Source organism: Rattus norvegicus, chromosome 3 (assembly GCF_036323735.1).
Source record: "Rattus norvegicus strain BN/NHsdMcwi chromosome 3, GRCr8, whole genome shotgun sequence".
NCBI classification, from domain to species: Eukaryota; Metazoa; Chordata; class Mammalia; order Rodentia; family Muridae; genus Rattus; species Rattus norvegicus.
In genome coordinates, this window is record NC_086021.1 from 161,268,924 (window position 1) to 161,285,310 (window position 16,387).

At 49.0% G+C, this 16,387-nt stretch overlaps 1 protein-coding gene across 1 annotated transcript; it reads right to left on the reverse strand.

Moving 5' to 3' along the window:
• Positions 1–1,015: 1,015 nt before the first annotated feature.
• On the reverse strand, positions 1,016–6,610 carry Trib3 (tribbles pseudokinase 3). The gene is made up of 4 exons (NM_144755.2): positions 6,443–6,610; positions 5,604–5,879; positions 2,824–3,116; positions 1,016–1,709 (listed from the first exon to the last, which is right to left on the reverse strand). The coding sequence occupies exons 2-4, from the start codon at positions 5,877–5,879 to the stop codon at positions 1,229–1,231; spliced, it is 1,050 nt and encodes a 349-aa protein (NP_653356.1). The 5' UTR covers positions 6,443–6,610; the 3' UTR covers positions 1,016–1,228.
• Positions 6,611–16,387: the final 9,777 nt, after the last annotated feature.

Here is a 16,387-nt window from a genome sequence, read left to right on the forward strand (position 1 = left end):
TGTTCACTGACCTGTCTTTATGCAAAGTGTGTTCCTTCCGGTTTAAACTGGTGCCCCTTTGGGCCGAGGATGGAGCCCCATAATCCTGAGTGTGTTAGATGTGCTTACACCTGAGCTGAACCCCAGCCCTCAGCTTAGAAAGTTCCCCTCTGGGGTTGGGGATTTAGTTCAGCGGTAGAGCGCTTGCCTAGCGACCGCAAGGCCCTGGGTTCGGTCCCCAGCTCCGGAAAAAAAAAGAAAAAAAAAGAAAGTTCCCCACCTGAGACCCAAGGTCTCTAGAAGAAAAGGTGTGTACAGGGAGATCAGTAGGAGAATTCTCTCACAAGCCACTTGGTAGGGGCTGGGCTGTACCTGGCTTTCATGGTGGGGCCAGTGTTGAAGGCAGGGAAAGTCGCCAAGGATGTTAGGAGGTAGAGCTCTCTCACATGTAAAACCACACAGCTCTCTTTTATTGGGCACATGGTGAAAATACATACTCAACCAAACCAAAGTCATCAAACTGACAGCAGTCCTGGATACTAAGAATCCCAAGAGCAGGGCCTGAGACTCTAAATGGCAATAGGACAGTCCCTGCCTGGTCCTTCCCCCTCCAACTTTGATGCTCCAGCTGGAGGCTACCAGGGTAGACAGACCTGGATCCTCATTCTAGACCATTCTTTGAGCCAGATGCCTCTTTATTGGAGTCTCATCCTTTTGGCTTGAGTCCAGCAGCCAGGTCTTCAAGCAGGTTCTCCTGCCTGGAGGCCACAATCCCAGCTTGGCCTCACTTGTGGCCCCAAGGCACAGGGTGAATGGGGACTTTGGTCTTTGGCACAGAGATGTTCCCTTTGTTTAAAGGCACAAGACAGAAGGCAGCTGGGGCACTGATGAAAGGGACTGTCCCATGAACAGAAGCCTAGCACCAGACCAGAGAAGGCCAGCCCTGGTATGAAATATGCCCCGGGCAGAGGGTAGATGCTGGCCTGGGAGCATGTGGCACTGTGGTAACTCGGCCAGCAAGGTATGCTTCTCCCTCTTTTTTTTTTTTCTTTGCTGTTCACAGCACCTAGAACAGGGCTTGTCATCCAGACAGCATCACCCCACTGTGCACAGGAATGCATGAAGCACAATGGCTGTTTCTTCCTCCAGAAAGGCACTTACAGTTTAGCTTGGCCCAAAAAGGCAGGCGAAAGCTGAGACACCAGTACTCAACTCACACCTTGGAGCTGAAGGGCCAGTTAAGGTGGCTCTAGCCATACAGCCCCACCTCCCCTTCCTCTGCCTCCTCCAGCTGTGGCCCATCTGGGACAACCTGGTCCATCTCCCTTCGGTCAGACCGTGGAGGAGAGACTTGGCTGCAATCCTCCCTCAACCAGGGATGTAGCAGGATTCCCAGGGCCACAAGTCGCTCTGAAGGCTCCCTGCGGAGGAGACAGCGGATGAGGCATCGAGCAGAGGCTGATAGGCCCTCAGGCAGGGCAAAGGTCCCTCTACGGATCTTGCCAAAGAGCAGGGCTGGTTCAGAGTCCTGGAACGGGTATCGGCCAGCCAGCATGGTGAAGAGCGCCACGCCCAGGCTCCAGACATCAGCCGCTCTGCCGGAGTAGGATGGCCGGGAGCTGAGTATCTCTGGTCCCACATAGGCAGGGCACGCGTGCTTGTCCCACAGAGAGTCGTCTGGTCCAGTCATCACACAGGCATCCTCCAGGTTCTCCAGCACCAACTTCGTCCTGGGTCACAGACAGAAAGATCAGGTCCTACTCAGGTCCTCTGGAAAAGCAGCCACTAAGCCATCTCCCCACTCTGTATTTTATTTTATTTTATTTTATTTTATTTTATTTTATTTTATTTTATTTTATTTTATTTTATTTTATTTTTGGCCAGGTGTTAGTGGTGGGGTGGGTCTGTTTCTCAGAAAAAGGATTTTACTACGTTGTCCAGTCTGGGCTTATTACTATCCTCCTGTCTCTGCCTCCTGAGCGCTTGTTTGGTTTGGTTTGGGCTTTGAAGGGTCAGAGTCTTACCTACCTCTGACTGTCCTGGAACTCTGTAGACCAGGCTGGCCTTGAACTCAGAGATCAGACTGCCTCTGCCTTCTGAGTGAGCCATCACCACTTAGCTTCTTTCTTTTTTCATTTATTTTTATTATATTTTACGCAAATGGGTGTTTTCCCTGCCTGTATGTTTGGCACCATGAGCATGCAGTGCCTGTGAAGAGTTTGTCAGATACCTTGGACTTGGAGTTATAGGTGATTGTTAGCCACGGTGTGGGCTGGGAACTGAATATGGGTCCTTTGCTTGCAATGTGTACTTTAACCACTGACTCATCTCTACAACTCTTCCCTCCCCCAGCACACTTTTTTTTTTCTGAGACAGGATCTCATAGCCTGAGACATAGCCCTGACTGGGCTGAAACTCACCCTGTAGACCTAGCTGACCTCCAGTTCACAGAGATCCCATTTACCTCTGCCTCAGCCAGGATTTAAAGGTGTATGCTACCACCCGCAGCTATTCCTTTAGTCCTTATTTAATTTGAAACAGTAGCTCACCAATTGAATAAACTAGCTGGCCAGTGATCTCTGGGGATCCACCTGTCTCTGCCCCTTGCCCCCATGCTCAGGTGGTAGGGCTACAGATTCCACGGAACAGCTGTCACTCAGCGCTGGGGATTTCTTTCCCTGTCTTTCTTTTGCTGCTGAGGATCGAATGCAGAGCCTTCCACATGCTAAGCACAGGTATACCACTGAGCTGTACCTTAGCTCTTCCTAGGTTACTCTACTCTCCTGGACCTCACTTTCCCCACCATGGCCTACCTCTCAAGTGTGCCTCTGGGGTCACACTCACCTCTCACAGTTGCTGAAGACAAATCGACGCAACTTGAGGTCGCGCAAGATGAGCCCGTGCTTGTGGCAGTGTGCCACCGCACTAGCCATCTGTCGGAAAAGCGCGGCAGCCTCGGGCTCGGGGATACCGCGGCGGCTGCGCACCAGACTGTGCAAGTCCCCATGGGTCTTCGTGAAAAAGGTGTATAGGAGCTGAGAGCCCAGCAGGACCTCTGTGGGACGGGCCACGTGCTGGTGGGTAGGCAGTCTTGCATACGGTGCCAGCACCGCCTGGGCCTCGCTGGCGGGATACACCTGCGAACAGAGTCAGGAGTAAGCACCAAGGACCTAGCAAGTTAGGCTGGCTCAGCAAAAGGCGACAGCCAATTCTGTGAGCTACACCTACAGAGGCCCTTGCTTAGCAAATCACTCATAGACAAATATCAGCCGATTCTCCACAAAACCACAAGTCAGGAGAGCCCGGGGCCACAAGGCCAGCAAGTATCACATTTGGGACTAGAACCTGTGCACCCATCTCTGCTTTAAGTCACCTGGTGTGACTTAGGCCTCAGAAACTAGGATGTAACCTAGACAAAAAACGGATCCTGGAGGCAGATCACCACTGTAATCCCCCTTTTCCCACACATCCAGTCTAAGAACAGCTCAGTAGCCTGTATGCCGCCCCTGCTCCGCTGACTAGACTCACAGCCATTGCTCCTGTTCTCCTGGTGTCTACAGTGCAGCACAAGCAAGCCATAACCATATATTCCAAAGAAAGATGCTAGAATCCGGAATTTTTTTTTTTTTTACCTCTCCCGGAAAATTTTATATTGCAATCTCGGACTTAAACTAGTCTTTACTAGGAAAGTGTGGGTTGTTATTTTAGAAGGGAGCACCTATTTTAAAAGTGCCATCCTGACATTGTAGTTTAATCCCAGGACTCAGGAAGCAGAGGCAGTGGCTCTCTGACTTTGAGGCTTAGCCTGGTCTACAAAGTAGCCAGAGCTATGCAGGTGAGACTCTGATTCAGAAAAAAAAAAAATGTGGACCTACTTGACTTAGGAAAAGTGGCCCAAATGATCCAAAGACACCACAGGAAAAAGCTCCCCTGTGTTGGGGGCACAAGCAGTGCAAAGGCCCTGAGGTAATCAAGACATCAACCTGTTCTCAAATTGCAGGCAAAGCTCGAAGGTGGCCAGGAGGACGAGGGAGGCAGTCATATGGGTGGGCCATGAGGCAGCTGGGAACAGCTCAGAGTTTGTGGATACAAACACCTGGAAGGAGGGCCCAGTTATGATGGAGAAAGAAACCAAAGTTCAGAAAAAGGAAGTGGCCTGTGAGAGGCCACCCTGGATGCCTGCTAGAAGCTAGTGTCACAGAGTTGATGTGGCACTTTGTTGCTTTTGACTTTAAACTCAGGTGTGCTGTAAAACGTGAACCATGGGACCTTAAAAGAAAGATCTAGGGTAGCACGGAGGAAATAAATACACAGACTACCCTTTCTTTCTCCCCCAGAGCTTGGTCCTGTCCCGGCACCTTTGCACAGGAGAAGGGGTGAGCTCTCTGAGACAAGGTCTCTCTGTGTCTCTGTGGCTGTCCTGAAACTCAGTAGGTAGACCAGGCTGGCCTCGAACTTACAAAAATACACCACTCAAGTGCTGCAATTAAAGGTGAGTATCAATGTGGTTGGCCCTTTGTGCCTCCTATACCCACAGCGGGGACACACTGCCTTTGGACCCTCCTCCCCATGCCTCCTTCAACTTCTGACACGGCCGCCCTTTATCATCTTCGAGGCCCTCCCAGACTGCCTTATGCTCCCCTGCATCCCTACGTGTCTCCTCCTCTCTTTGCTTCTCCCTCCCCACTGACACCAGCTTCTTTTCCATCATTGCCCATGCTCTTCTGCTGTGTGCACATGTGTGTGTGTGCACATGTGTGTGTAAGTGTGCACGTGTGTGTGTGTGTGTGTGTTCTTGTGGCAGGCAGAGGAAAGCCTCTGTTGTCATTTCTCAGATTCCATCCCATCTTTGTCTTAGGATTTTTTTTTTTTTTTTGGTTCTTTTTTTTTCGGAGCTGGGGACCGAACCCAGGGCCTTGCACTTCCTAGGTAAGCGCTCTACCACTGAGCTAAATCCCCAGCCCCAGGATTTATTTTTAATCGTGTGTGACTGTCTGTCTGTCTGTGTATGAGTATGTGCACACGAGTGAGATGCTTGAGGAGGTCAGAGCCCTGGAATTATATAGGCAGTGGCGAGCTGCCTCAAGCGGATGCCAGGAACAGAACTTGGGTCTCCGAGAGAGTTACAAGCACTCTTAATCACTGAGCCATGTCTCCAGCTCTTTATTCATTCTCTTTCTCTCCTCTCTACCTGAGATAGAGTCTCTCACTGACCTCTGAACAAACTCCCTGAATAGGCTAGCTGGCTGACCAGCTATCTGGCTCCAGAGACCTGCCCGCTTCCACTTTCCCAGTGTAGAATTACAAGCGTGCAAGCAATAGCACTGGGTCTAGATTTGTTTTTTCATTTTCAAACAGGTTCTCAGTATGTACGCTAGGCTTGCCTGAATATCAGAGCAAGCCTCTTGCCTCAGCCTCTCTAGTGCTAGGATTACAGGCATGTGCCACCACACCCCGATTGGGTCTGGTTTTTGACCAAGGCAAGTAAGTACATTGTACGTGTGGTGCTCCATGTCAGTTGAAGAACCCAGTGATAACCTACAAAGCTAGAAAGCGGCAGTCCTCTGGATCCCAGGCCTTTTGCAGGGTCCTGGGATGCTAGGGGGAGAGCCCGTAGGATATACCTTGCAGGTGTACTCTGTGCCTGTGGGGCAGTGCAGGGCCCGATAGGTGCAGTTGCCTTGCTCTCGTTCCAAAAGGATATAGGGCCCCAGCCGGGTTGCAGGGGCCACAGCAGGTGACAAGTCTGAGGCGGGAGGTAGGCTGGGGGTTGGTCCAGGCTCAGGCTCATCTCTCACTCGTTTTAAGACTGGACACTCGACATCAATGTTGTCATCAAACTCCAACGGTTTCTTCCTGCAGGGAACATCGGCAGAAGCAGCCAGAGATGTGGCTCGCATCTAGAGAGAAGGGAAGAAAGGCTGTTTGGTACTTTGTCTTCCCTGCTAGGACCCTCCGGACAGCGAAATATCACACTGGGTTTCCTGAAGCTCACTAAACATAGTGCTCTCAAATGCAAGGACTGCTAGAGAGGGAAGGAACCCGCGACGAATTGAAGACTTAACGTAATAAGGAAAGCTGGGCATAGAGAGGCACCCCTGTATCGCCAGCACCGTGGGGACAGAGGCAGGAGGATGGCGAATTCCCGGTCAGCCTGGGCTGCATAATAAGCTGGGGGCAACGGCTCGGGCTCTGGGCGCCCCCAGACGGCGAAGTAAAGGAGCGAGAGAGTGAGAGTGAGAAGAGTGAGAGTGAGCAAAAGAGAGCGAGAGCGAGTAGGAGAACGGGAAAACGAGAAAACGAGAGAGGGAGAGAGGGAGAGAGAGAGAGAGAGAGAGAGAGAGAGAGAGAGAGAGAGAGAGAGAGAGAGAGAGAATATAAATATTTATGAATATGCCTGACTCCCAACAACCTTCTTGCCAGACCTCTTATTAAACCCCCTTCGCAGCTCCCTTCTGGGTACCTTGTCCTGAGGTCTCAGAGCCGCCTGCGCCCGCGCCCGTGGACCGCTGCCAGCCTCACTGAGCCTATCTCGGAGTCCCAGCACGCCCGTGCCAGACCCCAGCCGTCACGTACTCAACAGCAGCCGCTTCCGCTGCTAAAGTGCTGCGGCACCGGGACGCCGGCTCCGATCCCCGCCCGGCTGATGTAAACCTGAGCTAATCTGCTGCTGACGCCCAGAGGCCGGGGATTGCACCATCTGACCCGCCCATGTCGCCGAGTGTGCTCCGCCCTCACCTTAGGAGCCACACGCCCCCTCCTCCAGCCTCCAGCTCCTGAAGTAGCACTAGGAGCCACCGACTCTCCTTATTCAGTACTTTACACCTATTTCCCCATATATAAAATGAGAATAGTGGTAAAAGGAATGAACGGAGGCTGTTTAAAAATCTCATCAATCCCCTCCACTCTCTACCCCGTAGTCGGGCAGAGGCAGGTGGATCTCTGAGTTCGGGGCCAGCCTGGACTACAGAGTGAGTTCCAGGATATACAGGGCTATACAGAAAAACACTGTATCGAAAAACAAACAAAACAAAACAAAACAAACAAACAAACAAAAAACAAATATCGCCTCCACACCCCACTAAGGACTGGGCTAGAAGCCCCACTCTGAATCCTGGGAAACTTCCCTCCAAAGCAACCCTTTCAAGTACACACTCATCTGTAGCTCAGAAAAGCCACTTGGCACCTTACTCGCTAGCGGTGTGACTCTGTGAGAACACAAAGCCAAAAACAACCAAAGGAAGCAGAGCTTCAGCTCCCTTCTCCATGAAATGCTGCTCTCTTCATAGGGTTGCTGTGAGCATCAGTAAGTTCGTGTGTGCAAAGCTCTTAGAACAGCTGGGTGTGATGCACGTCCAGAATCTCAGTTATTAGAAAGCCTAAGGCAGGAGGCTGAATTGATGCAGCTCTGGCTTGCCTGAAACTCACTCTGTAGCCCAGGCTGCTGCTGTCGAACTCAGAGAGATGTACCTGCTTCTGTTCCCCCAGGACCGGGACTAAAGGCCTTGTTATCAAGCTAAAAGAAATGTAATGGCTGCAGCGGGAGACGCGAGAAGGGTCGTAGCTCAGCCACAAAACATTTGCCTAGCATAAGGTAGGCAGTGAGTCCAATCCTCAGGAACATCAGAGTGCAGTCTATGGGACTTGTAGGCACTCCGTAAATAGGAGGGAGCCGCCGGGCGCTGCAAGCGGAGGGATAGAACAAGATTCCGGCCACAGCCAAAGCTAGACATAGTGAGACTAGTCAAAGGGGTGACAGCTACCTCCATTCCTCCACCCTGGCAAAGCCCCAAAGGCCCAGTGCCTTTCCCGATACTCTAATTTATATCTTGATACTTGAGTTTATTCAAGTCAAAAACAAACTTCCTCCAGGAAGAGCTACAGGGAGGCAGGGCTGCGTTTGTTACTCTGGTTCGAGAAGCCAGGGGACCAACTCTCTTGGGTCTCCCTCTCCCGACCCCCACATACCCCAGAGGATTCTGGGATCTAACCTGATCCTGCTCACCTGGCGGCTGGGAAGGGATGAATGGACTTCTTTCCAGAAAGCAAGACAGGTGGAAGCCTCAGAGATGTGAGAAACCCGGGGAGGTGGGATGGCTGTTTTCTGAGCACCCATCTGACACCAGGCCTGAGCGAGGTGTGCTCGCCAGTGCTCAGAGTTTGCTTGTTATGCCAGGCCTTGCTCAAATGTCCAGGACTCAAGGAAACCAGCCTGACTGCTCTCAGTATACAAATCTTATAAATCAGAAAAATCAAACCAAGAGTCACAGTAATTTAAAGTAGATCATAGCTCTGGGCGATGGTGGTGCTGCCTTTAATCTCAGCACTCGGGAGGCAGAGGCAATCAGATCTCTAAATTCAAGGCCAGCCTGGTCCACAGAGTGAGTTCCAGGACAGCCAGGGCCACACAGAGAAACCCTGTCTCAAAACAAGCAAACAAACAAAACTATTAAAAAATAATTTTGGGGGGTTGGGGATTTAGCTCAGCGGTAGAGCGCTTGCCTAGCGAGTGCAAGGCCCTGGGTTCGGTCCCCAGCTCCGAAAAAAAAAAAAAAGAAAAGAAAAAAATTTAAAGCAAAAAATAATTTTTAGATGGGGTAATTGCCAGACCTGACGGCGTGTACCTTTAATCCTGGCCCTCAGGAGGTCGAGGCAGCCATTCAAAGACATCTTCTGCTACATTGCACCCCTGAGGCCAGCCTGAACAGCATTAAGACCCTGTCTCAAAAAAAAAAAAAAAAAAAAAAAGGGTTTTGTCTCAAAAATTTAGTTCTAGTTGTGGTTGAAGAAAACTGAAAAAGGAATTCACTTTACGCACCTATCATATTTAGTACATACTGAACTTACTAACTCAACAGATAAAATTGCCATCAACAGTAATAACCTTAGAATTTATTTATTTATTTATTTATTTATTTTGCTTTTTCTTTATATCTTGTATGGCTTGGATTTTGTTCTTCTTGTTGTTTTTGCTTTGTTGAGACATTTTATGTAGCTGGAGATGGCCTTGGATTTCTGATCCTCCTGCCTCACCTCAAGTGCTATAGTGACAAGCATGTACGCCGTCAGTTTAATGTGGTGCTAGAAACTGTGCACACGTGCCTAGCAAGCACTCTCCCAGTTGATTACATCCCCAACCTCAGTTTTTCTTCTTTTCTAATTTTTTTTCTTTTCTTTTTTTCGGAGCTGGGGACCGAACCCAAAGCCTTGTGCTTGCTAGGCAAGCGCTCTACCACTGAGATAAATCCCCAATCCCCCCCCCCCTTTTTTTTTTTGAGATAGGATCTTATGCAGCCTAGGCTGGCTTCAAACTCACAAGGCTGCCAAGGCTGGCCTCTAACTCTTGATCCTCCTGCCTTTAATTGTCACGTGCTGGTATTACAGGTACATGCCATCACACTTGGCCTGATCCAAAGGTCTCACTATGTAACCTAGGCTGGTGTGCAACTCTCTTAGGGCTGGGATTACAGGCCCCAGGCTCCCCTCCTGGCTCTCCAGTGTGTGACATTTCTTTTGACTCCAAAGGATCATGGGAACTAAGCTATAACTGTTTCGGTCAAGCGTGGTAGCTCATGCCTGTAATCCCAGCACTTAGGAGGCTGAGACAGGGGAATTGACACAAATTCAGCCTAGGCTACAGAGTCCTTATCTCAAGAAACAAAACAAATGTGGGCTGAAGAGATAGCTTCGCCAGGAAAGGGCTCTTGTCACCAAGGCTGACAGTGTGAGTGGATCCTCACACCCCACATGAGGGAGAAAAATACTCACCCAGCTTCCATATTCCTGCACATACACACAGAGAAGAGCTTTATAAATGTACACAACACAAACAAATGAGTTGCTTTACTAACAAATAAAAATTGGGAGAGAACGTTGGAACAAGTCAGTGGAAGCATCTCTGTCCATCTGTCCAGCCCTGGGACAGCAGCGGGAAACTGAATCCCAGCAGAGACACGGGCTTTCCTCCCATGTGAGCCTCTGCTGCTCCAACGGTGCCTTGGGGAGAGAGTCTGACTTCAGACTCTCTGTGTGTTTCACACTTCTCTCTTAAGAACTGGAGCGCAGAGCTCAGCTCAGAGGCTTTAACCAGAACTGGATTGAGCTGGCATTGCATAATCTTGTTTTGCTCTTCTGGTATTTAATTTTATGATGACCTCTTTTTACTTCTTTTTTTTTTTCCCCCTGTAGTGCTGGAGACCAGCCTGGGGCCTTATGCTTGTTAGACAAGTGCACAACCACTGAACCCTGGCTCAGGAGCTCTTCCCCAGCCACTGGAGGCTGAATCTAGGCAAGTCCCTGCCACTGAACTTAGTCTTCTTGTCCTGATTTTCTGTTGTTTGTTTGTTTGTTTGCTTATTTTGAGACAGGGCTTTTTTGTGTAGCCCTGTCTATTCTAAAACTCATTTTGTAAACAAGGCTGGCCTTAGAACTCAGAGATTCACCTTCCTCTGCCTCCCAAGTGCTGGGATTAAATTTGTGTGCCACCAACACCTGACTTCCTAATTTTTTTCTTTCTTTCTTTTTTTTTTTTTTTAATTTAGAGGCACCATCTCACTGAATTTTCCAGGCTGGCCTCTAACTCAACTGTACGGACAAAGCAAACCCAAGCCTTGAATGTGTTATTCGTCTGCCTCAGGCTCTTGAGCAGATAGGATTATAGACATGTGTGCCAAGTCTAGTTTAAAATGGACGTTTTATTTAATTTTAAGTGCATACTGTTTTATCTTAGTTTACATGCGTGTGTTCCCACATGTGTGCCACAGTCCTCCATGTGGAGGTTAGACTGCGACAACCCACAGGAGAAGGTCTCTTCTTCCACCCTGTGGGTCCCAGGGATTGGATTTAGGGTGTCAGGTTAGGCAGCAGCACCTTCATCTGCTCAGCCATTCCACCAGCCCTAAAATGGACATTGTATTTTAGTATCGGTTTTTCTGAAATAGGATCTCACTACAATTCCGGCTGGTGTGGGTCTGTAGACCAGGCTAACTCACATTGATCTGCCTGCCGTGCCTCTTGAGTACTGGGACTAATGGTATCAGCACATCCACCTATCATCTTTTTATTTGTGTGTGTGTGTGTGTGTGTGTGTGTGTGTGTATGTGTGTGTGTGAGAGAGAGCATGTACACTGTGTGTGTGCATGTACACTGTGTGTGTGCATGATGTACACTGTGTGAGTATGTGTGTGCATGCATGCACACTCTGTGTGTGCATGTACACTGTGTGTATGCATGTACACTGTTTGTGTATGTGTGTGCATGCATGCACACTCTGTGTGTGCATGTATACTCTGTGTGTGTATGTGTGTGCACATGTGTGCATGTACACTCTGTGTGTGTACATGTACACTCTCTGTGTGTGCATGTACACTCTGTATGTATGGGTGTGTGTGTGTGTGTGTGTGTGTGTGTGTGCAGGCGCACGGAGGATAGAAGAGGGCACCAAAAGTCCAAGAGCTAGAGTTACAGACAGTTGTGCATAGTTCAGTGTGAGTGCTGGGAACAAAATTCAGGTCCTCTGAAAGACCAGGAAGCACTCTTGACTACTGGGTCATCTCCCTGGCCCTAAAATGGACCTTTAAAAATCACTTCAGGGGGTTGGGGATTTAGCTCAGTGGTAGAGTGCTTGCCTAGCAAGCGCAAGGCCCTGGGTTCGGTCCCCAGCTCCGAAAAAAAGAAAAGAAAAAAAAAATCACTTCAGGTGGAAAATTGTTATTTGCCCTGAAAAGGAGGTTGAAGGATTGGAGATATAGCACACTGGTATGATGCTTGCAAATCATACATGAACCTGGGTCCAATTCCTATCACCACATCAACCAGGTTGGGTGGTGCATGCCTTTATTCCCAATACTTGGGAGGTCATGACAGGACATTGGGAAGACAGATTGGGCCAGCCTGTTTGGAGAAGATGCAGGTGTTTGGGTGATTCAGGGGTTACAGCTGACCTGCGCTCCTCTTGGGGAGCCTTCTCTTAGGGACTGGACATCTCTCTTTCTCTGGGGTCTCCTGTGACCTTCCCACAGATCCATCATCACCCACAACCTGCACAGGCTGCGTCCAGGATAGTCAGGAAAACCAGAACAGTAGTGACACAGTGGCTGCATGGAGTGATGAAGGGGTATGGGCCACACCCTAGCAGGCCCCTGCTGGTCCCTTCCTCTACATCCTCATGTGAGTCTCACCAACCATCCTGTGAGTGTGGGAGCAGAGAGCAGAAGGAACCTACCCAGGGAAACACAAGAAGCAGCTGAGACTTGAATCCAGGGTTGTATATCCCCAAACCACAAACACCTTCCATTTCAGGAGCCTAGTGAAGTGGAGGGAAGGTTCTGGGGGAAGCCTCCAGCCCAGTGCAAGAGTGAAGGGCTTTGACCTCCTTCCCTGTGGGAGAAGGAGCTAGAAGGCAGCAAGGGAAGAGCTGTTCTTGACTCTGACCTTGTCTGACTTGGGGTGACCTTGAACTACCAACAGCTCCTCCCTAGGCTCATCTTCACAATTACGTATCTATAATTCTGGTTCTGTTGTTGAGGGTGGGTATAGGTGTGTGTGGGGGGATAGGACATGCTGGGACCTCCAAATTTTCAGGAGCCCTAACTCCTTTACCTTCCAGCCACATCCACCACCTGCCTCTCCTAGGACTGACATTGCTGAGTCATCTGACCCCTCTTCAGCCTTTCTTCCTGCGTGGAGGCCAGAGAAGCAAAGGGATTCTGTGTGTTGAGTCCTGGCCACTGCCCAGCCCTTCTATTTCTGAGAAAAGCTGGGGGAGGGGGACGAGTATTCAGCCAATTGCATCAGAAAGCCTTGCACAAGACACTCTCCTGGACAGACACAGTCCTGCCTCCAGCCCCTACCCAGCCCTACTGCCCTGCTGGACCCCAGTGAGAACTAGAAGCTCCTTTGGAAGACCCCAAGACAAAGTGGCATTCCGCGAGTGACCAAGGGAGGTCCAGCACCTTAGAAATGATGGATAGCAAGGTTTGAGGCAGGTGCTAAGAGGACCTGGGCTTCCTGGTAATTGTAAGACACTCCCCAGAAAAACCAGAACCTAGTCCACAACCTTTTTCTAGGGAAATGGGACTAGGTCAGTGCTTAGACGTTGACTAAACCCTAATCCTTGACTCTGCCTGAGCCACAGACAAACCAACTCTAGCTCTAGACATCCTGCTCACAATCAAGAGGGCACAGGAGTGGGCGCCAGGAGCCTGGCACTTGTTCCTTGCCCTGCTATGTGTTGGTCCTCTTCCCACAGGGCAGGCCAGCTCATGCATTTGTACATACTGGCTGCTCCTGACTAACCAGAGCCTAAGTGGCAGGGTGAAGCAAGAGCAAAGTTAGGCAGAGCCTCTGGGATGGCTGGACAGGTGCTGAGTCAGTACAGGAAATACTCCCTGGAGCACTAAGCTAAGGGAGTGTGGGGAGTCCTGGTCTAGAACTTTCCCGGTGCAACCTTCTGGAAGATCATTTTGTTTGTTTTGTTTTGTGAGTTTGTGGTTGTTGCTATTGGTTTGTTTGGAGTCAGGATTTGCACTATTTAGACTAGGCTGTTCTTGAACTAACAGAGATCCTCCTGCCTCTGCCTCCTGAGTGCTGGGATTGGATATACATCACTAGACCCCTCTACTTATCCTGATCTTAGAGTAAAGCATTCCCCTCTGCTTTCAGACCTGTCCACCTCCAGACCTGCCCACTTACAGTTCTTTCCTATCCTCACTGGCATTGTTCTTTCCTAGAGCCCCAGGGTCTCCTGCTCTTTTGTGATGACACTTTATAAACAGGACAATGTATGCTTTTGTCATTTGCTCTCCCTCTCTGGCTCAAACTCCATTCAGGGAACATCTGTTCATCCATCTTTCCAACACAAGGATACCATGTATCCATTTACTCATTTGTTACATATTCATTAAACACTCAGACTCTTTTCTAAGGGTTGGTGATGCTACAAAGAGTATAACAGATAAAAAAAAAAAAAAAAAAAACAAAAAAAACCAGTGCTTCCACAAACTGGAGAAATGGCTGAGCTGCTAAAAGCACTGATTGCTCTTCCAGAGGTCCTGAGTTCAATCCTCAGCAACCACATGGTGGCTCACAACCATCTGTAATGGGATCTGATGCCCTCTTCTAGACAGTGTACTCACACACATAAAATAAATAAGTAAATCTTAACACACAAACAAAGACAATGCTTACACTTACAGGCCATGGCAGGGCGGACACCAGGGGACCTACTGGAAGGCAACCACACAGGCTGGGACAGATGTTGCAAAGACTCCTAGAGCTGTTGGCATAGGGCAAGAGGGTGTCTGTGGTAAATGAGGTCTGAGGAGAGTTCAGACCATCTTTGGAGTCCTTTGAAGGGCTCTGGGGAACAGTAAGGTCTTTTTTTTTTTTTTTTGGTTCTTTTTTTCGGAGCTGGGGACTGAACCCAGGGCCTTGCGCTTGCTAGGCAAGCGCTCTACCACTGAGCTAAATCCCCAACCCCACGAATACAATTTTTAAAAAGGTTTTTAAAGCTAAATAAATAAACTGGGCTTCTGGAGGGAGCCATGCTTGGAATGGACCACAGGACATACAGACAGCAGCAGGTGAAGCAGAATTGTGATAAACCAAGCTGTGTGCACTGAGGTAAGACTTCTGGGACACTGGTGCGCCTCCGTTTAGATGAGGTTACTTCACAGGGTCATTATGAAGTCCTGTGAGGGCTCAGACGATGCAAGCCCGATGACTGGAGTCTTATCCTTGGAACCTATGTAAAGTGAGAGGAGAGAAATGACTCCACAAAGCTCTCCTCTAACCTCCGTGTGTACCATGGTACATACATACATGCACCCCCACAGAGAGAGAGAGAGAGAGAGAGAGAGAGAGAGAGAGAGAGACAGAGACAGAGACAGAGAGACAGAGAGACAGAGACAGAGAATAACACACGCACACACACACACACACACACACACACACACACCATGGCTTGTGTCACTGGCTTGCCACCATGATCACGTGGCTTACAGGAGCTATAGTTTTTTTGCTGCCAACCAACATTTTACTACCTGGGGGGGGGGGATCAAAATCCCAAATCGTGAGTTTCCACCTAACTCATGACCCTTCCTGTCCTCTGTACAAGTCAAATCACCATAAGGTAGGGACATGTTAGTCATGTTTGTTTGTCTGAGACAGGGTTTATTATGTACAACTCACTATATAAGCCAGCCTGACCTGGAACTCGCAGACAGCTTTCTGCCACTGTTTCCAGAGTACTGGGTATGAGCTTCAGCTGCATTTTAAAGCATACCAAAAGGATTGCAGCTTTATTTCTATTTATTTGTTCATTCATTCATTCATTCATTCATTCATATTCCTGGTGCTGGGAAATGGCTACATGGTCTGTGCATGTATGTATGGGCTCTACCAATGAGCCTCTGAACAATGGAATTACAGATCCTGCTGAGGTTTTAAGTGTGGGGTAAGAGAGAAAAGGAGGCACCAAGGACACTCCTCAGCTTCTTGGACTGAATGAAGGCAAGTCAAGCATTCGATGAGATGGCTCAAGCCATTTGGGGAAAGCCAGAGCCTGTCTGGTTGGATGGATGTCCTGAAGTTCAGGATGTCTTTGGTGAAGGTCCAGAGATGAAAGTCACAGATGCGAGACCTGGTGAGACTTGGGCTATGACTGGAAGTTGCCTTGACTGGAAGAACTGAAGAAAAGCAAAGTGAGCTGGGAAGGAGGAAACCAGGAGAGTGGGCAGCGTGGACACCAAAGAAGAGAGAAAAGAAACAGGGAGGAGTTAACTGTCAAAGGTAATGGTATTGTTCTCTTTGGTGAGAGGAGAACCGACAGAGAGAATATATATTTTTTAAAATTGGTGCATTAAATTGGTTTACAAATATGATCTGGGTAGTTCAAGAACGGCCGTCTTCACAGTGGAGAAGCTGAGAGCCCTAGAACAGCTCAGCCCATGAGTCTGGATGCTTCTGTGGTCCCGACCTGAGTCAAACACCTGGAAAGCTCCTGGAGACTCACTAGTCTACATCGGAAGTGGGAAAGGCTGGGTTGTGATATCATCAAAGGAATGAAGCAGCAGTGGTGGCAGCAGTAACAGCAACAACAGGGCTAGTGAACTCGCAGGCAAATCATGAAGGCAATGAGGGAAAAAGCAGAAGTTTTCATTTAAGGTCTCCCACAAGAATGTGCTGCCCCCAGTTAGGGTAGGTCTTCCTACTTCAAATAATCTGGTAAAGAAAATCCTTCCACAGATATGCCCAGTGGTTTATATATATTACTTGATTTTAGATATAGCCAAGTTACAACCAAGACTAATCATCGCAAGTCTATCTCTTGACAACTTGACACCCAATACCATAACTTTTGAACTACAACTTTCCTATTTATTCTCAAAAGTGCACGACCATATTATAT